Raw genomic sequence first — 26,202 nt, forward strand, 5'->3', positions numbered from 1 at the left:
CAAGAAGAACAAGACGAGTAAGTTCATAATCTTTTAGGCACTAAAAGTCTCTGGAATCCGTACCGAGGCTCTTGGATGGACGATATGTTATTTGTTTTCCCTTTAAGTTGCATCTGCATGAACACATTTAAGACTGCATAATTATTCACATTTTCCAGTCAAATCAAAACGGACGGTAAGAAAAATAAATTCCGACGTATAATGCAAAAAGAAACAAAAAAATGTTTTTTTTTTTTTGTTCTTCTGAAGTCCTGATCTGACCCACTGGACCACCATAGTGTTCTAGACCACTGGGTCCCAAAGCCCACCCAGTGGCAACATGGTGGAACAATAATAATAGCATTTTATAGTTAGAACAACCACACACTAATTTACCCTCATTGTCATAACATGGAAATGATGCATGGAACCAAAGTAAATAGGGTGTGTTTCCCCCAAAATAGGGACAAGTAAACGTTAAAAATAAATGTCATCTCAGGGGGAGAGCTGGAAAAGCAAATGGGAGGGGGGGGGGGTGGAGAAAAGCGTTGAAAGAGGATAAATCTTTCAGTACAGTGAAAAAGGAAAAGAACACGAGAGAGGGACAGGGCCCTAGCTCTAATGCTTAATGTGACGCGTTGTGAGCCTTGAAGATCGGCTATTTTTGGCGAACTACAGTATGAATCCTTGATGCTTGTGACGAGCTAAAACACTTCAGATACTTCGTCGGACGTCGAGCTTGTAGATCAGCTATTTTTTTGCTATTTATGAAAATGTGTGGTTAACCCATTGAGACCTGTGTCACTTTAGATTTATTTGGCTATTCAAAAATAGCAGATATACAAGCTCATAGCGCGGCACCGAGTGCCGCGCTACGAGCTTGTAGATCTGCTATTTTTGAAAATCGTGAAAATTATTTTTAAATATTTTTTTCTGAAAAATTGTTTGGATTTAGATTTTTTTTAGATGCGGCCTCAGGTCTTAATGGGTTAACTGGTTACAAAATGCTTGGTTGAGGACTGCCCGTAGAGGCGGTAGAAGTCCGGGTGTCTGGGCGTCGTCTGCGAGGGCTCCATCCACTCCCTCATGGACAGACCGACCGGCAGCGGCTGGCCCGAGGACAGCGGGGCGTGGTGGTGGGGGGGGGGGTACTCCTGAGAGCCCACCCAGGGGAAGGACTCCGACACCGGGTACGGGGCGGGGGGGCGGCCCCTCGGCGGCGGCGGCGCCCTGGAGCAGTAGCAGTTATCCAAAGAGCACACCAAGATCTTCCTCCCGCCGTACTGCGGGAGCATAGACTGCTGCGGGGGGCCGTTGGGGGGGTAGGGGTGCGCGGGAGGAGGGAACAGGGACCCCCCTGAGTGATGGCTGGCCCCCAGGCCCGCCAGGCGCCGCTGGGCCGAGCTGTCCAAGACGTGGCCCAGGGGGCCGGGGCCGTGGTGGTGGGGGTGAGCGGCCTGCTGGGAGAGAGCCTCGGAGGAGGAGGGGTACAACAAGGAAGAACCGCCGCGCTGGTCTCCTAGGAAGGGTCGTTTACCGCCGGAGGAGGAGGAGGAGGAGGCGTGGAGGAGGTCCTGGGAGGCCGAGGTTCCTGGGTGACTCTCCGCGAACGCCGTGGCGTGTTTTCTCTTCTCGGGTTCCGAAGCGGCGCTCCCCGCGCCGGAGCCGACGCTCTGCGACGGCACGACCTGGAGAACCGACGAATCCCTGAATGGTTCTGATGAGAGAGCAGAGAGGATAGATAGGTTGGTTGATCGATCGATTGATTTTATTTCCCCCATTTGCTACCTATAGTCAGTGTTGGGTAGTAACTTTCTACCAGTGGTGGAAAGTAACTAAGTACATTTACTTAAGTACTGTACTTAAGTACAATTTTGAGGTATTTGTACTTTACTTGAGTATTTCCAATTTCCAATACTTTTACTTCTACTCCACTACATCTCAGAGGCAAATGTTGTACTTTTACTCCACTACATTTACTTGAAAACTTTAGTTACTAGTTACTTTTCAGATATAAATTATGATATAATGAAACATACATTAACTACTTTAAACCTATTTTAAACCTAGGCTATTTGAAAATAGCAGATCTACAAGCTCACAACGCGTCGCATCGCGACGCGTTGTGAGCTTGTAGATCGGCTATTTTCAAATATTTAGTACTTTTACTTTTGGTACTTTAAGTACATTTTGATGCCAATACTTTTGTACTTTTACTCAAGTAAGTTTTTCATTCTGGACTTTTACTTGTAACAGAGTATTTTTATATTGCAGTATTGGTACTTTTACTTAAGTATGGAATTTGAGTACTTTTTCCACCACTGGTTGGTTGATTGATCGATTGATTGATTTTATTTCCCCCATTTGCTACCTAATAGTCAGTGTTGGGTAGTAACTTTCTACTTAGTATTACTTTCCCCACTAGTGTAAGGGATTACAACTGCCAAAACAGTAGATCAGTTCTAAAAGGAGCTGGATAAATATTGTACATCACTTATTTATAAAAGGAGGGGGGGGGGTAGAGAAAGTAAATGGTAATATTACGAGTAATGTAAATAACATAACGTTTGATCGCAAGTCACAAGTAAAGTAATATTATTACTTTTCAAAGGAGTAATAAGTAAAGAGTAACGTATTACACTTCCTGAGTAACTTGCTATAGCAGGCCATTATTTCAGTGCCTGTTAAATTCTCAAAATAGGAGCGAAACCGCCGACAGACACAGTTTCCTGGTATCCTTGTTTTCCTCTTATATTCATCTCACCCTCCAGCACTTTGCGCAGGCTCTGTTCTCTCTTTGTGAGTTCGGAGAGCAGGAGATGGGAGTTCAGCTGGCCCACTTTGTGGGGAGGGAGCGAACTGCCTAAGTACGCCTTTGACCTGAGAAAACACACACACACACACACGCACACACACACACACACACACACACACACACACACAGAGTCAGTTTCCTATGGTAAGACGCATTAGGCCGCCACATGCCGCAAACAACAACAGATCTCGTCAGCGTCATCATACTACACAGAGTATAGATTAGGTTTGACAGAAATGCTTACCTGTCCATTAACAGCTGGTAGGGCTTCGTGTTCTGAAAGAGGCAATGATCACAAATTAGCCCATTAAGACCTGCACTCTACAAATGCCTTCTAAAATCAGTAGTTGTCACACTTTCAAGATTTTCCAATTTTTATAAAAATTTAAATAAATTATCCCACGATTTTGTAACCCATTTTTTCACCCAGTGCCAATTGCCTAAGCTTGTAATCCTGGGTGCTACACTCCCTCTTCCAGCCTGGGGAGAGCCCCTAACTGAGCTCATGCTTCCTTCAATGCATGAGGAGTGAGCAGGCCGCTTCTTATCACCTGACGGGGGGGAGTTTCCCCGGTAGGACTCCTTTCCCCTCCATCAGGCGCCCCGGCTGACCAGGGGGAGGCAGTATAGAGACCAGGATTACTGCATGTTTTTTGTGAGGGTATACCTACACACAGAAAGGCCCTTTCGCCAAATAATCAAAAATAGCAGATGTACAAGCTTACGGCGCGGCATGAAGAGACGCGCTGTGAGCTTGTATGTCTGCTATTTTTGAATAGCCGACGCAAAAATCTAAAAACGACACTGACTTTCCCAGTTTCAATGGGCTAGAGGAGAGCTTCTCGTGTCTTCTGTTCTATAATGTCTAGAGACACAACGGTGCATTTACATACAGTAGCACCCATTAAAAGCACTCATGTGAAGCTTGCATGTTTCTTTCCCCTCATGCATGGTCCCTTGATCATGCGTCTGTTAACCACTTTATAGTATATATAGGGCTTAACAACCACATAAATCCTATATACTTTAGTTGACTGGTGTGCCCCCAGGAGTCTAAACTAGGCCTCCGCCTTTCTTCCCTGTATAAAAATATCTTGCCGCGGGAATAAAGAGAGATTGTACATCGGCAATTTTTTTCCCGGAAATAGCCAATCTCACAACGTGTTGCAACGCATTGTGAGCTAGCTTGTAGATCTGCTATTTTAAAAAAGAATCTTGAAAAATGTGGACTATGTTTGAGATATAATAATAATAGAACATCTTATATGGGGGTCCCTGACTGGCACAAAATATTTTCAGATGAGGGTCCGCAGGCAAATACATTTTAATTTGGGGGTCCATGACATGAAAATGTTTGCGAACCACTGGCTCAAAGCATAAATTGGCTTACACACACACACACACACACACACACACACACACACACACACACACACACACACACACACACACACACACACACACACACACACACACACACACACACACACACACACACACACACACACACACACACACACACACACACACACACACACACACACACACACACACACACACACGGTCCCCTGCAAAATGATCATCATAGCATTTGAGAACCACTGGCATAGACATAGAGTATACTGTACCTTCATGAAGTTGATGTCCTCCGCTCGGTGGCAGAACACCTGAGCCGAGCCGAGGAGCTTGTCCGCCTCCTGCTGTCTCTCCTTGAGCGTCAGAGACTGCTGGGAGTTCTTGTGGCGGTACGCCCCGTGCACGCTGTCCAGCAGCTTCATGGTCTCGTTCAGGTCCTCCTCCAGCACGGCGTGCATCCGCTGGTACTGAGCTCTCACTCGCTCCTTCAGCTGGCCCACTGCGTCCTGTATGCACAAAACCACACCAGTTAAGACATGGGTTCTCAACCTTTTCAGGACACCCCCAAAATAATCATATTTGAACTGGGGACCCCTCATAATAACCATATTTGAACCGGGGACCCCCCAAAATGATCATATTTGAACTCGGGACCCCTCAAAATAACCATATTTGAACTGAGGACCCCCCAAAACAATCATATTTGAACTGGGGACCCCCTACCCTGACAAGCATTTGGAATTGTAGGAGTTGAATTTAGTTCAATTCGGTTCCACAGATAAATATTGTTCATTTAGCCGATCTACAAGCTCACTGTGAGCTTGTAGATCAGCTATTTTCACAATGTTTGCCTCTTTCACAATTTTGCCAATGTTTGACCAGTTTCTATAGTATAGTTTGTTGATTGTTAAATTGTCACTTTACTGTCATGTGGGGACTCCCCTGGGGGTCCCGACTGAGTTAAGAAGCAGCACACACACAGCTAACACATGCACAGCCACATGCACACAGGGTAGGCCTAACAGTTATCTATTTAGCAAAACCTCAATATCGCCCCCACAATAATGTTGTGGGCCAGTTTGAATAATACAAACAATGAATAATATGAACATGAATAATACATGAATAATAAACTCACTTCGAAATCAAATTCAAATCAAATAAAGCCCAGAGCCCGTCACAGCCACTGCATTAATCACTGCAAAGTGATATTTTGATATATTGTGCAATTATGTTTGGTTCCCCAGTAAGCATAGTCTTGGTGATACAGGTAGAGTTGAAACCAACCACTTCTCTATTCTAGTACTTCACCTCCAAATGTGTAAAGCTTAACACTTTAACCACTTGAAACCACAGCATCCCTGTTCTGGGTGTTCTGGGCATGTCATAATTTGACATTTGACATTGACATTTGGCTAACATTTGACAAAAAAGCCAAATGTTTGGTGATATCCTAACAGGCATCATCATGGAAACATAATTGAAGTGGGGGCAACCACCATTTTAATCATATACATTTATCCCCCACAGAGTAAGCTTACATTTTTACCATTATATCCACTATCCAGGTCCATTGTTTATCTTCTGGAGGAGTGGTCCCATAATTGAGAGCATCACTTCATCTACATTTAGATTTAAATGAACCCCCAGGTATTTCATACCTTAAAAGTATCCATTTAACATTAAATGATGAAGTAACATCACTTGAGTGACATATGTAGGTATACTTGTGACAAAGTATCTTATAAAAGTGACAATATGGAACGAGTCAGTACATTCAAGTACATCGAAGCTGCTTTAACACTGGCAAAGAGCAGACAGGATCTGCTCTCAATGCTAAGATATGGTGGGTATGCGTAAAGGGGAGTTTTCCCATGCTGCGTGCCATGAGCGCTTGCTCTTGGGGGCATGTTGGGTCTCTGTAGTGTAAACTAAGTATGGTCACTCTCCACCTGCTCTACATACAAAATGTATTGAGATAAGTTGTTAGCATTGTACTAGGATGTCCTGTTGATGACATCAGGGATCTACATTATGGGCATAGAAGGGACGGACGGACGGATCACACAGAGATCTTTGGATTTCCGGTTCTGGACAACCACCGACTTCCCACGCAGCACATTACTCCCTCGGATCCTCAGAATCAGCTTCATTGTCACATCACAGGTTTACGCTACAGTTGTAGAGGGTGGAAATTTGTGGAATTTGTTTTTGTGCATGCTCCATGGTTTTTGTTGTTTTCAGGAAGAGAAAAAAGAGGAGAGCAAGGAGAAGAAGAAATCCGACAGTAAAGAGAAACATGTTTGTGTTTACTGTCTGATTTATGTTTCTCCTCAGTGATGCACACAGTTGTCAGGACAGAATAGACTGCCACACACAGACAGATAGAGATTCCGTGCATTCATAGATAGATATATGGTAAACTGAGTAATGGAGAGAGTGCAGCAGAAAACATTTGATATCAGCCCGTTTGTGAGAACAGCTGCTCTTGGGTTGAAACAGAGTACTTTCACCCATTTACAAAAGCCAGGCCCTCAAACAGAATTTTGAGAGAGCTGACATAAGAAACCCCATTCCACCCACCCGGCCAAAAGCCTTCATCAAGCGATACTGGAACCAGTGGCACCGGTCTAAAGTGCTTCATCCATGTCAGATGCATACAAAGCAAAATCCTCAGTTCATTTACAATTGACAATGTGGCATGAAATGACTCAGCAACATAGTATTGAGGCTCCAATGGTCTCTTTTTTATTTTGCATTCAAGTCAACATCTCCACTGTGCCATGGTGGGCACTGATGGCATCTATCACATATAATAGTAACGACACAACTGGCCGTGTTTGTGGGAGGGAGGCTGGTTCAGGAGGGCGATCTCTGACACTGCACTAGTGATTCCTACAGGTTGGTCTGGGTGCCTGTTCAGTAGTGATGTGTCGTTCATGATCGATTCGTTCAAAAGAACTAGTTCATTTGCCGTGAACGAGCTCGTTCACTTTCTGAAACTGTTACGTTCACGTGCGACGTAAAAATAAAACGCTCCTGCGATGGTGTTTTACACACATTATAAAACATACATTAACCACGTTAGCCTTATTTTATACCTAGGCTATTTGAAAATAGCAGATCTACAAGCTCACAACGCGTCGCGATGCGACGCGTTGTGAGCTTGTAGATCGTCTATTTTCAAATATATTAGTACTTTTACTTTTGGTACTTTAAGTGTATATTTTGATGCCAATACTTTTGTACTTTTACTCTAGTACATTTTGAACACTAGAAAATAGCGCTACTGAACGAGAATGTGAACGAATCATTTGAACGAATCATTGTCGTGAACGTGAACGAAATCGTTCGTTCACTGAAATGAACCTTTTTTCCCACCACTACTGTTCAGTGGGGAGTGGAACTGGGAAGAGTAGAATGTTCCTCCACATTAATTACGCCCCCCCCCCAGTGAAACTCCTCACTGTCAGGTGGCAAGAAGCGGCTGCCAACTCCATGTGTGTCAGTGGGCAGCCGGTTGTCTACACACCACCAGTGGTTCTCAAACTTTTTCGTGTCAAGGATGTATTTGGCCGCGGACCCCCATCTGAAAAGGTTTTGTGCCAGGGACCCCCAGAAGAGAAGATTGATGTAAAAAAAAAGAAGAAGCTAAATAGCATATGTACAAGCTCACAACGCAGCACTAAGTGACGTGCTGAAGCTTGTAGATCTGCTATTTTCGAATAGCTTATAAACATATAAAATGGATAAAGTGGTTCAAATGGTTGTGATGCTGTAGAAAAAGGTGTATTCTCTCTCACGTGGACTCACTAATCTCTACTAAACTCAAGTCCTCTGCAAACATCTGGACTGCAGCTCGTGAATATTTTTCACTCTTATCAATCATCCCACCCATCACCTGCCAGTACAAGTTGACCCTCCATATTTCCTATTATTCTATTGATTTCTGTGAAAGAAATCAGGACCACTTTTGGTGGTCATTTTATAAATATAAATGACATAGGAGCATGATCCATGTTCAGCTAGAGTCTAGCTGAACATGGATCATGCTCCTACAGAAAGCTAAGAGTCTAGCTGCTAGACTCTTAGTTTTCTGTTCATATGTACAGTATTCTTCTGTCCAGCACCTGGTATTTATCGTTTGGATGCACGTGCCTTTGTAATTCTTTTTACATACATACTGCATAACACAGTTGATAAAGGCTTCCCTATCACTGTGTTGTTTCAGCACGACCAAGCTTAGATCTTTTATTGAGCTATGAAAAAGAGAACTAAGGAGAGCTATATAAAACTTTCCCCTACCAACCTGTTTTTTTTTTTTAAATGTCACTGCTTCCTCATCTCCCATTAAATGAATCTCCTGAATACGTTTATTAGGGGTCATTTCGGCCCCAAACAAAGTCCTTTGTGCCAGTAAGCCATCAGGCTCCACAGCCAAGCCTGACACTCACATGAGAACTTAAGATCTGCCATGTCTGTTCTGTACTTTGGGCTTACTGACTCCTGCTTGACACTGACACTCTTGCACATGGACTGTACTGGGATGCAATTGCTTAAGAAGTCATGTATTCTCATTTATCTGAGATAATGGAGAAATTAGATCATATTGAGAGTGACCGAAGGGACATGATTCATAAACTGCAATCGAAAGAGGGAACACGATATAAGACATACCAAGCCATCAACCCAGATTTATCTGTTCATCCACTCTATACCAGCACCAGCAGTACATCTTACATTGAGGACTATTTGAGGATAACCTTTACACGGTTTAGGTTGTCCTCTCATAGGCTGCGTGTGGAAATGGGGAGGTGGAGTCGCATACCACCTGTCTGAGCAGCGTATTTGTCAATGTGAGACTGGTATACAAAACAAACAGCACATACTGGTGCGTCCCCTCACACGACATATTAAAATAAGGAACACATACTGGTGTGTCCCCTCACACAACATATTAAAATAAGGAACACATACTGGTGTGTCCCCTCACACAAGACATTCTAGCGACCAATGGACGTTGAGTTTACTGATCTGAGCTCACTCTTTGTGGGCACTAATAGAGGAACTTTGCGTATGCCACATGCCTGCCTGTCAATTTTGGAGCAACAGAAAGCTCCTGGTGTATGACTAAAGGGATTTTGTGTTGTGCATTGTATATCTTAATGTAGCCTATTACCATTTTAAAGTTATTGTTTGGACCCAATGTTTTATACAATTGTGTCAATAAAGTAACAAACTAACTAGTAATATTACAATGCAATACACCCTAATGCATTCTAATTCACCTTAATACACCCAATACCTTCTTCTAATACACCCTACTAGCACAAACTAATATGCTGTAAGTAGGCAGTATCCTCGCTAAGGGAGTTTCACTGTTGAGAGCCACTGGGTGTCATTATACTCAATAAGATACTCCTCCACGTCCATGTCTTTGTGTCTCTCCAAGGTCACGGTGCTGCCAGGCAGAGCTCTAGCTCCCTGGAACAAACAATAGATCTACAATACTTGCACTGGCAAACATTGTATTGCGAAAACATATCAGAAACCACACAATAACAGACTGAACTGCATATTTATAAAAGGGATGACATGTTTTTTTTAGCCGAGCTAATTAGTTAGCGTTAGCAAATGAATGTCCACAATGAAAGGAAATTTCCTGCCAAGAATTTTGTTGGCCTTGTCCTAAAAATCGATTTTTGAAACCATTTTGTAACCATCCCACCCATTTTTTCACCCAGTGCCAATTGCCTAAGCTACTCTCCCTCTGCCAGCCTGCGGAGAGCCCCGAACTGAGCTCATGCTTCCTCACACTCGTGACTCTTGGACCAGGTGCTGAGAGGTGAAGGTCGAAGAGCGAGAAGGATGAAAGACAAAGTTCTATGTGGAGGTCAGTACACACAATGCTGGGAACAAGATAGACAACACTGGCTGCTCCAAACATTCTATTTATTGAGTACATTATGGCCCTAATATACACCCTATAAACCAGCCAGGTGCAAAGATGTTTAGAGACAAATGACATGGGTTGTTGCACAAAGAACAAAGAGGTCGTCCAATACTGACCTGTCAGTGTGAGTGTGTGTGTGTGTGTGTGTGTGTGTGTGTGTGTGTGTGTGTGTGTGTGTGTGTGTGTGTGTGTGTGTGTGTGTGTGTGTGTGTGTGTGTGTGTGTGTGTGTGTGTGTGTGTGTGTGTGTGTGTGTGTGTGTGTGTGTCTCATCGTACCTTCACCAGTATCTTGTCTGACTCCAGCTTGCCGAGCTGCTCATCGATGTTCTGAACACGACCGTCCAGTCTCTCCTGCTGCCTCATCAACAAATGCTGTGGAGAGACATGACGACACGGGTGAGAAAATCCATAGAAGTGTACACTGTATATATATGAAGCCTTCGTAAGCCTTATAGTCCAGGCAAACAAGCGTTTCACAACAAAGTAAAAGTATATTTTTTTACCATACATCATTTCTATGAGGTGTCCAGAACAACATACTAAAAGTCCTAAGAAATCCTAGTTGCGGAAATATGTTTAATTGACATTGACTTTTACATGGCTTTCTGACAATAATTGGTGGACATCTTGGATTGATGCCAATTAAACATACTTCCGCAACTAGGATTTCTTAGGACTTTTAGTATGCTGTTCTGGTGACTTCATAGAAATGGTATGTGAAGAAAACAATTACTTTGATTTTGAGGTCCAACATGAGCAAGTTTGTCTGGACTATTAGCCAAATAAAATTAACCATAACACAAATATGATTTTTTCTTTGTGAGGACAAGGAAAGTTGCGTGGATATTTGGCCCTCACAAGTGTAGTAATCCCCCCCCCCCCCCCCCACACACACACACACACACACACAGATGCAGAACAATGGCCCACACTCAGTGTGACCTCTCCTCCTGTATTTGGTGAGTCACAGAGGCGACCGTCTCTCCAAAAATCCTGACCAGAGTCAAAACGAAAGAACAACATCTGCCAAAAAAACAGAGCCCCATCCATCCATCCATTCATCCACCAACCAGGGGAGAAACCCAGAGGAAGGCAAACAAGAGAACCACACACACAATTCCCCTCGTGACTGCTGTTGCCAAGTTTTACCAGGTATTCCGAAAACACCATCTTGGGACCGGCCAACTTTCTGCAAGTTTGGAGGAGCGGAGAGAGGGAGGGAGGGAGGGAGGGAGGGAGGGAGGGAGGGAGGGAGCCCCAGTGCCTCAGTAAAAAAAAAGGCCCGGCAAACATTAGCCGTCTCCGTTTACCATTTAGAAGATGGAAATCAATCTCCCGTCAGGAGCTGTCAGCTAACTAGGAACAGGGGAGCCCAGGTAGGGATTTTAATGAACTGCTTTCTGCAAGGAGGAAAGGCACTGCTGTCTGCTGGCCAAATGAGAGGAAACGCTGCAGTCATGGCAACTAAAGCAAGCTTGTGTGTATGTATTTATTATGTGTGTATGTATTTATTATGTGAAAGATAAACGTGTATATGCATGGTACAAATCCTGTTATTAACCCATTAAGACCGGGAACGTGTCATTTTCGATTTTAGCTATTAGCTATTTTATACTTTGAGCTATTCGAAAATAGCAGATCTACAAGCTCACCGCGCTACGAGCTCGTAGATCTGCAATTTTTTGAAAAATCTTGAACATTTTGTGCAAATCTTTGAATATATATATTTTTTTGAAACAACATTTTTAACTCAAATCTTTGCTTCTGGGGGGGGGGTCCCTGCCTGGAATGACATATTTTGAGATGGGGGTCCGCGGGCCAAATACATAGCATTTTTAGGGTCCTTGATATGAAAAAAACGTTAGGATTTAGAAGACATTTTGTCGATTCGGAACGTCAGGTCTTAATGGGTTAATGTAACTCTGGGAGTGTATTTGGGGTCGATTTGGTTACATTTGTGTGTGTGCCCTTCCTACACAAGAGGATTTAACTGTGTAAAAGTGTGAGAGAAAAGAGATTGCGCTGTGTGTGTGTGTGTGTGTGTGTGTGTGTGTGTGTGTGTGTGTGTGTGTGTGTGTGTGTGTGTGTGTGTGTGTGAGTGTGAGAGAGGATTTCACTCCGTATGTGAGAGAAAACAGGCAGGGTGGAGGGGGGGGGGGTCACACACCCTTTTCTCTGCCTTCTCATTTCGCCACATGCGTTGCTCCCATTGTTTGCACTGGCCCCTGTGTCAGTGACAGATCGTCGTGTCTGTGTGCATAACACCGGGGTCTGCTCTCTCTCTCTCCCTCTGTGTGTGTGTGTGTGTGTGTGTGTGTGTGTGTGTGTGTGTGTGTGTGTGTGTGTGTGTGTGTGTGTGTGTGTGTGTGTGTGTGTGTTGTGTGTGAGGGAGAGAGACAGCGAAAAATTGCAGCAGCACCACCGCTTGCAAAGACCACGAAAGAGGCAGAATTAAAGTGAGGGGGGGATAAAAAAAAAGAAAACAGACCCAAAAAGAGAGAGAGAGAGAGAGAGAGTAGCGGCAACAGAGAGAAAGTTAGAAAGGGAAAGAGAGAGAGATAGGGAGCAAAGGGACATTCCTGTGGTCACTGGTGAGTGGGTCTGGTTGGAGGCTACATGGTGGTATCACAGCAACAGACCCTCTTCAGCTGCTTCCAGCACTCATGGGGTGGTTCCACCTCCTCCTCCTCCTCCTCCTCTTCCTCCTCTTCCTCCAGACAACTGCCTTAGCCCCCCCACCCAAACCTCCAGCATACATCAGGCTAACCTCCAGACCACCACACCTTCACCAAGCTGCACCACACCTCCACATGTTCTGATGTCAGCACTAGGGAGCTATAAGATCATGTTTGCTGGTTGGATTCAAGACTCTCTGCAGCCAGTGGGTGTTCACTGTTCAGAGGGAAGTTTGGAACTGAACCAAATGGACGCCTTGCCGATGAGAACCGGACCGGAGACCTTTCTGGATATCTCCAATGAATCAGAGATAACTAGCAGTGGTGGAAGTACTCACATATTTTTCTTAAGTAAAAGTGGCAATACCACAATATAAAAATACAAGTAAAAGGCCTGTGTTCAAAATGTTACTTGAGTAAAAGTACAAAAGTCATCAAAATATACTAAAAAAAGTGAAAGTACTAAAATGTTGAAAAAATTTAAAAGTACAATATTTGCCTCTGAGATGTAGAAGTAAAAGTACTGAAAATTTAAAATACTCCAGTAAAGTAAAAAATACCTCAAAATTGTACGTAAGTACAGTACTTGAGTAAATGTACTTAGTTACTTTACACCACAGATAACTAGAAAGGGCTGATGAGACGTTTCAGTTCTGTACATCCCCATTGTCTCAGACAAACTACATTTACTCAAGGTTCAGGGTTGTGTGTTATTGTTACATCTTTGTGTACAGGTACAGAAGAGTCAAACTGAGTTTTTGTTCGGCTTCCTCAAGCACTGTACTTAAACCTTATATACTTCCTTGACCGGTGGGATGCCCCAGGGGTCTGTTATTGTCTCCGCCAGGCCGAAGGCATGGCGAGAGAGTATGTTTTATCCCCGTCCGTCCGTCCGTGTGTGTGTGTGTGTCCGTCCGTCCGTCCGTCTGTGAACAGCTAATCTCCGACACCGTTGGCCCGCTCGCTCCGAAACTATGCACACACACTCCCTGGATTTTCACATAGGCCTGTTATAGCGCCACCAGGAGGCCGATTTGTGCAAAACCCATTTACTCCTACAGATTTTATCCAAAGTCATGCAAATCTGTACACATTATCTCTATAGTCATGTGATCAACACGGATCTGTCCGATTTTCCATATTCCATCCTCATTGACTAAGATGGCTTCCAAAGTTTGCAGGATTGGTCCGTTTTGAACAAAATGCCTCAAATCATGAACGCAGCTTGCGATTTCCGTGAAATTTCACAAACACATTCCCACTAGGCCGAGGAAATAATGGCACCCTTTTCACATTGGCCTGTTAAAGCGCCACCAGCAGGTCTAATCTTAGCAAAACAAATTTTTGGAACAAAAGCCTCAAATCATGAATGCAGTGTCTGATTGCAGTGAAAAGCCTAAGAAGAAATGACACCCCTTTCACATTGGCCTATTATAGCGCCACCAGGAGGCCACAATAACGTACCTGACATGGCGGAGACCTGTGCTCCGAGGAGCACTTTTTCTAGTTGGCCTCCTAATTTTTCTTTAACCTCTACCAAAATCTCTTTGCCGAAAATAACAGATGGGCTATTTTCACCAAATGTTCACATGACATGCCCAGAATAAGGATGCTAGAGCGTTAGCATTTCTTCATACATTTCTACTGTTGTTCTTTTTACTCCACTATACAATTATTTGACAGCTTTGTAGATTTAGATATTTGATACAAAACATACATTAACTGATAAATGATGATTATTATAGGTTAAGCCACCCAGCAGCACATAAAGTAATTAAAATCAGCCCCACCTCCTCTACCAGCTGCCACTGCCACATCAAAGCCATGAACACATTACTAATTGCTAATTTAAATTGCAATAATAGGATTGTGAAATTGGGTCATTCTGTATAATGAGTAAATTGTACGTTTGGTACTATAATATACTGTGATGGCAAATTGCCATTTTGTACATTTTGGAATACAGGACTTTTACTTGTAACAGCGTATTTCTTTTGCTTTTTTTACTCTGAGTACTTTACTTTATTTATTTCCGGTACATTGCATATGAATTAACATTTCAATCAATACACATGATTTAATGCTGGATTTAGCTAGAAGCTCATTTCCATCCATAGTCCCACATACAAATACACCACAGTGACAACAAGTACTTTTATCCTTTTGAATATTTGTTCATTGTCTGTTCAACTGCCATAAAATGTTCAGTTTTATATTTTTCATGAGATAAACTGTGAGTGTCATCAGTGGTAGACAGTGGTGGAAAAAGTACTCACATTTTTTACTTAAGTAAAAGTATCAATACTGCAATGTAGAAATACTCTGTTCCAAGTAAAAGTCCGGAATTCTAAATTTATTTGGGTAAAAGAACAAAAGTATTGGCATCAAAATGTACTTAAAGTACCAAAAGTAGGAAGTACTCACTATGGAGAATGTCCCATTTCAACATTTTTCAAATGTATAAATATCTTTTGAAAATAGCAGATCTACAAGCTGCGACGCATTGTGAGGTTGTAGATCGTCTATTTTCAAACGGCCGAAATATATATATGGCTGAAGTGGTTAATGTGTGTTTTGTAATAATAATCAAAATCTACAAAGTAACTAGTAACTAAAGTTTTCAAATAATTATAGTGGAGTAAAAGTACAATATTTGCCTCTGAGTGGAGTAGAAATGAAGTAGTGGAAATTGGAAATACTCAAGTAAAGTACAAATGCCTCAAAATTGTACTTAAGTACAGTACTTGAGTAAATGTACTTAATACTTTACACCACCGGTTGGGGGGGGCTTTCTAAAATGAACCAGGCTCCAGTCAACAGAGGACCCACTAACAACAGAAAAACCATTACTAGAGCTAATTTGTTCAGCGCTCGTAATAAAATGTAGTATCTGTGGAATAATAATAGTGAGGTTCACGCTCCAGTGGATACGCACAAACAAACAGCAGTGTTGACAGAAATCATTAAGACGGCCCCCCCTACGCACAGCAATCAAGAATGCATATCGTTGCTGTCTGTCGGGGGACAAAACCTTGTATGTCCACAAAACCGTTCCAGCAGAATTCAAAGATCAACAAGCTCGCCAATACGATGCATTTTGAGCTTGTAGATCGGCTATTTTTTGCTACTTTTGTGTGACGATGTAGTATGACGAAGTAGCGCGTTAATTTACGCAAAAAAAACATAAGTAGTTCAACTACGGAGACAAGAGGTTTCTGCCCTGATGACGGACGGTTAATAATGTGTGATGTTTTCTGGTGCTGAAACCTCGGTGCTGCTGCATGCATGGATGGGGGATGGGGGCGTATACCTTTAGCTTGTACACCTTCTGTTTTGAAGCCAAACCTCACATTACAAAAACCCCTGTCTGTCTGTCTGTTTGTGTTTCACAGTAAACAATCCACACCTATTTGTTCCCACAGTCCCACCCGTTTACACACACTGTTGACTGCATGCTTTGAATCTTTTCATCAGTGCAATGTTACGGAGTGTATAAATCAATAGCAAACAAACTTGTAATGGACGTCCTTCAAAAAAGGACTCAAACAGAGATGTAGAATGTCGTTCAAATAGGGAGCGTGTAATCTGGGGACAAACTGTCTGTTGTTCAGTTCAGTGTGTTTGCATGTCATCTCCCCTAGCCTTGGACCATTTTTTAATTTTTTTATTTGGCTATTCAAAAATAGCAGTTATACAAGCTCATAGCACGGCGCCGAGTGCCGCTCTATGAACTGTGCCGTGCTATGAGCTTGTAGATCTGCTATTTAAAAGTAATCGTGAAAATGTGTGCAAATTTTTGAATAAATATTCTACAAAATGTCTTCTAAATCATAACTTTTTTTGAAAAAACGTATGTTGCTATATCAGTGGTGCTCCAACTTTTTCCATGTCAAGGACCCCCAAAATGATATGTATTTGGCCGCGGACCCCCATCTCAAAATATGTTGTTCCAGGGACCCCCAAGAAGCAAAGATTTGAGTTAAAAATGTTCGCTTTAAAAAAATATATATATTCAATGATTTGCACACATTTTCACGATTCTTCCAAAAATAGCAGATCTACAAGCTCGTAGCGCTGCCCTTGGTGCCGCGCTACGAGCTTGTATATCTGCTATTTTTTAATTGTCGGGTAACATCAGTGGCTTTAGAGTAAGCTACTCTTCTTGCACCTTAACGTCTATGTTATGATGAACAGTATATACCATCTGTTATGCTCATGCACCTTATTTAAATATGTAGATAGCTTGTTGTCTTTCTTTGATTCCTTTTTTTTTTTTTTTCATGCCCCCCCCCCCCCTCTTTCTTTTCTTTCTCCTTCTGGAAACGATGGAGCTTGCACAAAAATGTATTTCACCCACTGTTTTACACCTGTAAACCTTGTGATCACAATAAAGATGATTCTGATTCTGTAAGCACTTTATATTTTTAATTTGTACATTTATGGAGCATGTCACTCCCCATCTCTCTCTCCCCATCCACTGCTGTAAGATACAGCGACGAAAAAAACCCGAAAGAGTCAAGAGAACAACATCACACCCAAACTAACACACTCCCTCTGTGTCATAGCGTATCCACCTGGATTCAAACCCTGATCAAACATCTACCACTCACCCAAACGGGAATCGCCTCTTAGATTTTAGGCTTCTGGTCCTGGGCTACAGGCAGAGCTACACCATCATGATTTGTGTGCATGGGGATCTCATCTTAAACAAGCTCAGTGCTTAATGAGTCTCCCAGTTTAGTAGACCTTGTATTGTGAATTTTGTACTTCCATGTACTGATGTTCTCATGTCTTACTAAATAAAGTACATCAATCAATCAATACACTGCTACTGTACATTAGTGACCAAAGCAAACCAAGGGGACATCAACCACAATCCCAGGAAAAACGTATAGACTTGATTGTCCAACGATTTAAAAAAGTAGCGAAAATAGCAGATCTTACATGCTCACGGCACGTGTAACTTCACGGCACGTTGTGAGCTTGTAGATCTGCAATTTTTTGCTATTTGTCATGCGACCAAGTATATAGTGCTTAAGTGGTTAAACTCTTATGTTTAAGGACCACTTCTAGTATGTGCTTTTATGAAATATTCAGTAACCCCTGGAAGAGGGCGTATGTACGCGGAGGTATTCTCCTACGTTCATATCATATCTTCATTCCACTCGTCCCCACAACATATGTTCATGTTTATGAAGCGCTGTTTCCCATAAATCATTGTATGTTGAGCTGGCTTACCGCGTGACACAAACTGACACAACTAGCTTTGACTGTCTTTCTCCCATTCCCCCCCTTTTGTCTTCTGGGTCTTCTTCTCTTCACCTTTTTTTTGCAATAGACGCGATGTTGCAGATATATATCTTGGTCACTTGTTCTCATGCTTTTGTTACTTAGATTTCTTTTTCTTGACCACTTAATGATAGAATATTTTTTAACATACCATATTGTTTAGACCACGTGGTTCTCAACCAGTGGTCCGGGGACCACCACTGGTCCTTGGGGGGGGGGGGGGGGTACCAGGGGGTCCCCAGCGAAATTAGTTAACATTGCACAATCATTTTAACCACTTAGCTTTGGCTATTAAAAAATAACAGATCTACAAGCTCATAGCGCGGCACCAAGTGCCGTGCTATGAGCTTGTAGATCTGCTATTCTTTTTAAATCTTGAAAATGTGTGTAAATCTTTGAATATATATATATTTTTTTAAGCATTTTTTTAAACTCAAATCTTTGCTTCTGGGGGTCCCTGGCACAAAACATTTTCAGATGGGGGTCTGCGGCCAAATGCATATCAATTTAGGGGTCCTTGGCATGAAAAAGGTTGAAAACCACTGGTTTAGACGGATGCTAGGTTAATTGTTTACCTGATATCCTGGTTTCTTTGAGCGACTACACTCCTCACTCTGCACTCTAATTATGTGACTATTTGCCTTGTTGTTTATTGACTAGAGAGTTCATGCTTAACTGCTTATTCCCATCTCGCACATTCTCTCTCTGGTCTTCTAAATGCCTAAAATTCTAAACGGTCTTCTGTGCCTTCTCAACAACAAGAGGGAGATGTTGGAAGCATGGGCCGGTGGCTGAATCACACCACTGGGCCCGGGCCGTGGTGAAAGCCTACCTTTATCAAGATTAAATCCACCCCAATGATCACTTTCACCTCACTGTCCTATTTAGGACCAGAACACCCGCGGGTTTAGCCAGGAAGCTCATGTTTAAATGAAGAGCCTTGGAGCTCAATGAACAGAGGGCCTCTTTCACAATGAACCGACAACTATTCCCCACCATCTGATGTCATCGGACTGCCCTCAGCATTCTAGAGGAACTGACTCACTCTCCAGCCCCAGATACCAGGGACTGGCAGATAACAGAGCTATACCACATGAGCGATGGTTTCCTGCTTTTGGCCGTAGCTTGAGAATGAAGCCAAGGTGAGGTTTGCGTGGTGAAAGCCCCCCCCCCCCCCCCCCCACCCCGCCCTCCCCCCTCCACGCCCTTGTCTCCAGAGGATGAAACGACTTTTAAATGTATGTTCCTTTCCCTCATTTTGAATTATGAGAGCAAACTATGACTGGGTTGGGTTTGTGCCTGATTTATAGTCGGTTGCGTGCCCGAAAATAGCACGTCTACAAGCTCACAGCACGCCGCGGGCGTGACACACGTTGTGAGCTTGTAGATCGGTCTGTTTTCAGGTGCACAACACCTGCGCGCGGCTAAAGTATAAGTCGCCCTCTACTGTGAAAGTGTCCTTTGAGAGGCAAAGAGACAACATTTGACTGTCGATTTGAACATAAAGTAAGCCGGTCGTTCCGTCTTTGTTTAGAACATTAACCCATTTAGACCAAAACGCATCTGTGCAACCAAAGCTTTGACCATTATTTTATACTTTGGCTATTCAAAAATAGCAGATCTACAAGCTCATAGTGCGGCACCGAGTCCCACGCTATGAGCTTGAAGATCAGCTTTTTTTGTTGAAAAGTCCTGGATATTTGTGCAAATCTTTGAATATAATTTAAATAATTTTGCTTCTGGGGGGTCCCTGGAACAACAGTTTGGGTGGTCCTTAGCGCGGCACCGAGTGCCACGCTAAGGACCACCCAAAATGTTGTTCCAGCTATGAGCTTGCATATCTGCTATTTTTGAATAGCCCAAAGAAATCTAAAAATGACACACACATGCGTTCCCGGTCTTAATGGGTTAAGCTGCCAGGGGAATTCGATTCCTTTAACCGAAAATAGACCACAGCTCCCCCTCAGGGAGAGACCCTCCTCACAGCTCCCCCTCAGGGAGAGACCCTCCTCACTGGAGCGCTGAGAAGAAACTCAAATAACGTGAAACTAACCGACGGTCCAAATTCAGCCCAAATTCTGATGGGCTGATCCCATGTTCATCCCTAGAAGACTTCTGCTCTCTGTGTGTGTGTGTGTGTGTGTGTGTGTGTGTGTGTGTGTGTGTGTGTGTGTGTGTGTGTGTGTGTGTGTGTGTGTGTGTGTGTGTGTGTGTGTGTGTGTGTGTGTGTGTGTGTGTGTGTCTTTGAGTGTACATGGGGAAAAGGGGCTGGAAGCTATTGGAAGCCCACAGCTGGCCAGAGAGGAGCCTGGGGATGGGATGCGGTGTGGTGTAGTTTGGTGTGGTGTGGTGGGTGTTGTAGTGGGTGGTGGGGGACGGGGGGACGGAGGACCACTCCCATCTGAGGGCTCCAGTAAAAAAAGGAACGTCTCTGGGCCGATCCTCACGGAAAAGAGGAGGAGGGCCTTCCTAAGAAGTATGACTGCTGGATGACTTGAGTCACCCTGCAAACAGACACAGTTGCGAAAGGAGACAGAAGGATGTGTGCGTGTGTGTGTGTGTGTGTGTGTGTATGTGTGTGTGTGTGTGTGTGTGTGTGTGTGTGTGTGTGTGTGTGTGTGTGTGTGTGTGTGTGTGTGTGTGCGCGCGCACACAGACAGCTGCCGCGGGAAAAGGGCTGAACACACATCTTTCATGCCAACAACAATAACTTCCAACCAAATGAAGTGTCACAATAAAACTAAGTCTCATACGGTTTTGAACTGCGTGATGATCAGCACGCTGGAGCAAAAATGTTGCATGTGTCCATGACATTCTGACATCCAGTGCCACTATCTATCATCATCATCGATATCAGGAGGACGGCAAACAATGGCACAAACAGCTAACTATGTGACTGTCACTGCCCCGTGTGAGTAGGCTGACGGCTGATTGCACACCTTGAGACATACCGTCTCCGAGTTGTGAAAGAAGAGGGAACTGAAACACATAGCAAGCGAGGAGCTCTCCAATTTCACATTCAGAGCCCACTTAAAATATACTAGATTTTATACTATAGAAAAATATCTACTTTAAAACAGGGGGTACTGCAGGGGTACTGCAGGGGGTTCACAAAATTTGGAGGAAAATAGGATTGCATTTCTTTTTACATATTCGGTACAAAAATGTGGTTGTAATGACTTATAATCAGGGGTGCAATGCTCACTGGACGGCCTTGCACGGCGTGCAAGAACCTATTTGACCAGGAGCACGCGCAGGCACACGCATAGATTTAAAACTACTTTAAATTCACACTTCGACAAAGTTTACAAAGGCTCCCGACTCACGCCAGGTACATTAACATAGGAATTAGCCTAGATGCATATCAATTGTCCATTGTGTGACCTATAGTGTAGGTGTTAAGCGACGTGCGCGTCACATCATTAAAATACAGTGCAAGCACATCCCAAATGAGCATAGCAACACTGCTTATAATTGTAATAACAGTGTGAGAATCTAAAGTGAGACAAAGTTGTAAATATAAATACCTCTTTAAACTGCAATTAAAACATTTATTCCAATTGAGCAACATGTTTAATCATGCACCTGAAAACAGCCGATCTACAAGCTCACAACGTGCCACGCTCAGGCGCATTGTGAGCTTGTAGATATGTGCTATTTCCGGCACGCAACCGACTATAAATCAGGCACAACCCAGTCATAGTTTGCTCTCATAACTCAAAATGAGGAAAAGAACAGACAGAAGGGGTTCAGTGCTCATAAAAAGGTTGAGAACTCCTGCTATACAAAACAAACGAAAATAGCCAAACTCACAAGTCGAGTTGTGAGTTTGTAGATGTGCTATTTTCGCCACCATTAGACAACAGACAATATTTCCTACACGTATCCTGAGGACATCCTGGCCAAAGTAAACCGACAGGACAGCAGCACACCTCATAAAAAAAAGTCCGTTGGTCACCTGGAGGCGTTTTGGACAAACTCGCTCAAAAAGCACTAAATCTCTCCCTCTATCTCTGTCTCTTTTTTTCTCCAAGGTCTCCCGATGTCATCACGCCGACTCACATGAATGCTGCAGCGCGACATCATGAACCTGTTTGCTGATGAGCGGATGGAACACGCAAAGGGCTGCTTCACTCTGTAGGCGGCGAAAATTCTACAGTTGAGCGTTGAGTTCATCCATGTTTATTTAACCCATTATTAAGGCCTGAGGTTCCGATTCTACAAAATGTCTTCTAAATCCTAACAGTTTTCTGAAAAACTTAATGTTGCTTTATCAGTGGTGCTCCAACTTTTTCCATGTCAAGGACCCCCAAAATGATATGTCTTTGGACCACCATCTCAAAATATTTTGTTTACACTTTGGCTATTCAAAAATAGCAGATATACAAGCTCAAAGCACGGCACAGAGTGCCGCGCTTTGAGATTGTAGATCTGCAATTTTTTGAAAAATCGTGTAAATTTGTGCAAATCTTTGAATATATATATTTTTAAAAGCAAACATTTGTAACTCAAATCTTTGCTTCTGGGGGTCCCTGAAACAAAATATTTTGAGATGGGGGTCCGCGGCCAAATGCATATAATTTTGGGGGTCCTTGACAGGAAAAAGTTTGAGAACCTGCCACTGATCTATAGAATCCAAATGACATGAAATCATCAGTCGTGGCGACCGAGAACTTTAATCCATGTTATACCTTTATCATGGCAAAGTTTAATTATGAAACAGGCCAAGAGCACTCGTCTCTCTCTGTGTGTGTGTGTGTGTGTGTGTGTGTGTGTGTGTGTAACCTTTGCTACATTTACTTATTAAAACATCCTGAAACAGCTGTCAGGAGGAGTGATCACAGAAGTGAACATGAACAAACTAGAGTCCATTCTGACGAGGAGCCGCCCGCCCCCACAGCCATGTAATCATACCGTTCATTTCCTGTTGGCTACAGATTGCGTCACAACACTGGGGTTGGCAAATGTGTAGGAGCTCTGCGTGTGTGTGTGTGTGTGTGTGTGTGTGTGTGTGTGTGTGTGTGTGTGTGTGTGTGTCATTCGACTCCATGAAAGATAAGGGGACTAATGAGAACGGTCTTGCTAATACTGGAAGTAAAGAGGCCTATTTGTCAAATACTGTGACAGTCACCTGCCGTCGCAGAAAGCACCGAGTGAGTGAGTGAGTGAGTGAGTGAGTGAGTGAGTGTGAGAGTGTCTATTAGGGATGGGACGATATGAACATTTCATGTCACCATTATTGCAACCAAAATTATTGCGATTTACGATATTATCGCGATAATCAAAATATACCTTAAACTCTTAAAATGCCACTTTTGTTAACCACTTGAAGCCCAGCATCCATAGTCTGGGGTGGAACATTTGCCAAAAATAGCAGCTCTACAAGCTCACAGTGCGTCGCATTGTAAGCTTGTAAATCAGCTATTTTTGGCAAAGAGATTTAGAGAGTGAAAAAATACTTTATCAGTACGTTCTTTACAGGTGCGTTTTACCAACTCTAGAGGGTTTAAGTGGTACCAGATATGCAGCTCGGCAAAGGCAAACCGATCCCAGTGTATGACAGAGGACAATTTCACAATAAAAAAAAATCTCCGCGATACGATTATTGAGAGCGTTTCTTTATCACGATAAATGATAATAACGATTATCGTCCCATCCCTGGCGTGGTGCCTGTTGCATGGACCACCAGAGCAACACCTATCAATTCACCTGCATTTCCGTGCGCTGCGTGTCCACGTCGCAGACGGCGTGCCTCTGTCCGGCGCAGCGGGAGATGCAGCAGAACTGGCAGACGGCGGCGTGCTCTTCGTGGCAGTGCAGCAGCCGGTACTCCTCGTGCCGCGGGCACGTCCAGGCCCGCAGCTCCTCCACGTCCACCAGCAGGTGACCCGGGGCCGGGCTGGGCTGCTGGAGGTGCGTCTGGATGTGGGCGTGGCAGCAGGGCTCCTTGCAGCGCAGGCACACCTTCTGCACGGGCAGCGGCGGGCCGCGGCGGCAGAGCACGCAGTGCAGCACGGCGGGCGCCTTCTCCGTGTTCAGCGCGTTGTAGCGCTCCACGATGTTGGCCAGCTTGATGTTCTTCTCCAGGAGGGAGGGCTTCTGGCCGTACTCATGGTTGCACTCGGGGCAGCGGACGTCGCGGGCCTCCTTGGCCCAGGCCTCCGAGATGCAGCTCTGGCAGAAGTTGTGTTTGCACGGCAGCTGGACGGGCTCGTCAAAGACGTTCAGGCAGATGGGACAGAGGAGCTCCTCTTCGAAGCAGCTTTTCCAACTCTCCTCCATGATGTCGAGGTCCGGTCCCACACACTGACGTCCTGTGTCAGAGGAGACAGAATTTCCAATTAACCATTTAAAAAAGGGATAGTTCACCCAAAATTACTTTTTATCTATCGTTTAGTCACCCCATGGAGACTTGAATACATGGATATGTTTTTGTTTTTGTCGCATTCCTAAGCCAATAATTTGATGACGAGCAGTGGGTTCCGGTAGGAGACACAAAGAGTCTCCTTTGTGTCTCCTACCGGAACCGCTGCCTGCTGGTCCGCTGGTCATCAAATTATTGTCTTAGGAATGAGACAAAAACTAAAAAATATCCATGAATTCAAGTCTCCATGGGGTGACTAATCGATAGAAAAAAAGTAATTATTTGGGTGAACTATCCCTTTAAACCCTCAATACTTAGTAAACTTGACTGTTGGCTCTGTACCTGGTCTGCTCTTTTTTTCTCTCTACACCAAACCTACGCCAAAAATAGCCGATCTACAACCTCACAATGCTTCGAAGCGCAAGGTGCTGTGAGCTTGTAGATCTGCGATTTTTTTGGTCTAATGTTCCCCTCAAAATAGAGATGCTACTAGGGTTTAAGTGGTTTAGTCCCAGTTTAAGTGGGATATATCAATCATGCACAAAACATACTTTCAGGACAAATTTCTCATAACGCATTAAATAATAAATATCTGAAAGGTCATGATCAAAAAGTCATACAAAATGTGGGAAAAAGTTCCCAATCTCGCCTCTGCATGAAAGCACATCTCTGCTGGCCAGGTGACAGACAGACAGGTGAACAATGTCATTTAGCTGTTTGAACAAGGCATTTTAGTCCATATCAATTTACCCTCCACATTAAGCCAAAATAGAATAGTCTTTAAACCGACCATTCCTATATCAAAAACATAAATAATGTAGGCTAATACTCAAGTCATAGAATGATATAAATGTGCAGTTTAAAAAGCAAGTGACAACTTGCTCCAAGATATATGGCTGCATGGCAGAGTGAGGCTCGCCCAGTAAATCAAACAGCCTTTTAGCTACTAAACTAAACATCTATCATCTCCCATCTCTCCGGACCTGTCCTGTTACACATTTATTTATTTAAAACGCAATGATACTATTACAATTTACAGTCTAACTCTTACAGTCTAAAGCCATCTTAGATGTCTTCTATTACATATAAAATAGAATAAAAAGCAACGTTACTTACCCCACTATTTATTCTGCATGTCGTCCGCAGCCCGTCCGTCCTTTTGCACCTAATAATACAAAAATAATAATACCGTGTCCGTAACGTAGTGTGGAGATCAACGGAGAGAACAGAAGCATTCACATGCGATCCGCTTCGTTCAGATACTGTCCGATCCGTACAGTATTATTATTATTATTGTGATCAAAGTAAATGTTTCCTTTGGCTGTTTGTTCGCGGCAGCAGCAGCCGGGGACTCTTTAAAGTAGAATAATCAAAGGTTAAACAGGCTCCGAGCCTCCGCTGTCTCTCTGTCACACCGACCGATAACGTGACCCGTCACAGAGCCGATACATGAACGGGGGAGGAGCTTCACTCTACGGGGGGAGGAGTCACCAGGGGAGAAAGGGGGTGTTGGAAAGGCCGAGCGACACCGTGCTACGACGGAGTGTCAGTGTGTAGGCTAGCTCCATAAAGAACCTCTCACTCCGCTATACAGCTCCGAGATGAGGTTCTATGTCGTTCTCATCCAGAATCGGGTGAACGTCCGCCAAGGCTCCGCTGTTTCCCCATTTGTATACATCGTATCCCAAAACTAATGGTAGATTCCAAACCACACGGATGTTTAAGGTTTGGTTCGGAGCATAATATTTTAGGTCCGGAGCGAAACTACCCG

The 26,202-nt window shown here is 43.6% G+C and overlaps 1 protein-coding gene across 1 annotated transcript; it reads right to left on the reverse strand.

Annotated features, from left to right (window-relative positions):
• Window positions 1-931: 931 nt before the first annotated feature.
• LOC308099933 (E3 ubiquitin-protein ligase TRIM8-like) lies at window positions 932-25,832 on the reverse strand. The gene is made up of 7 exons (XM_080448798.1): window positions 25,548-25,832; window positions 23,777-24,381; window positions 10,380-10,475; window positions 4,423-4,656; window positions 3,039-3,070; window positions 2,744-2,859; window positions 932-1,696 (listed from the first exon to the last, which is right to left on the reverse strand). The coding sequence occupies exons 2-7, from the start codon at window positions 24,347-24,349 to the stop codon at window positions 969-971; spliced, it is 1,779 nt and encodes a 592-aa protein (XP_080304924.1). The 5' UTR covers window positions 24,350-24,381; window positions 25,548-25,832; the 3' UTR covers window positions 932-968.
• Window positions 25,833-26,202: the final 370 nt, after the last annotated feature.

Source organism: Gymnoscopelus braueri, assembly GCF_963280865.1.
Source record: "Gymnoscopelus braueri genome assembly, chromosome: 14".
NCBI lineage: Eukaryota > Metazoa > Chordata > Actinopteri > Myctophiformes > Myctophidae > Gymnoscopelus > Gymnoscopelus braueri.

Coding starts and splice junctions, on each gene's coding strand:
- LOC308099933 (XM_080448798.1), bottom strand. CDS start 24,349: ATGGAGGAGAGTTGGAAAAGCTGCTTCGAAGAGGAGCTCCTCTGTCCC. Junction 3,071..4,422: donor AGGACATCAACTTCATGAAG/GTACAGTATACT, acceptor TGCCTCTTTCAG/AACACGAAGCCCTACCAGCT. Junction 1,697..2,743: donor CCTGCGCAAAGTGCTGGAGG/GTGAGATGAATA, acceptor CTCTCTCATCAG/AACCATTCAGGGATTCGTCG.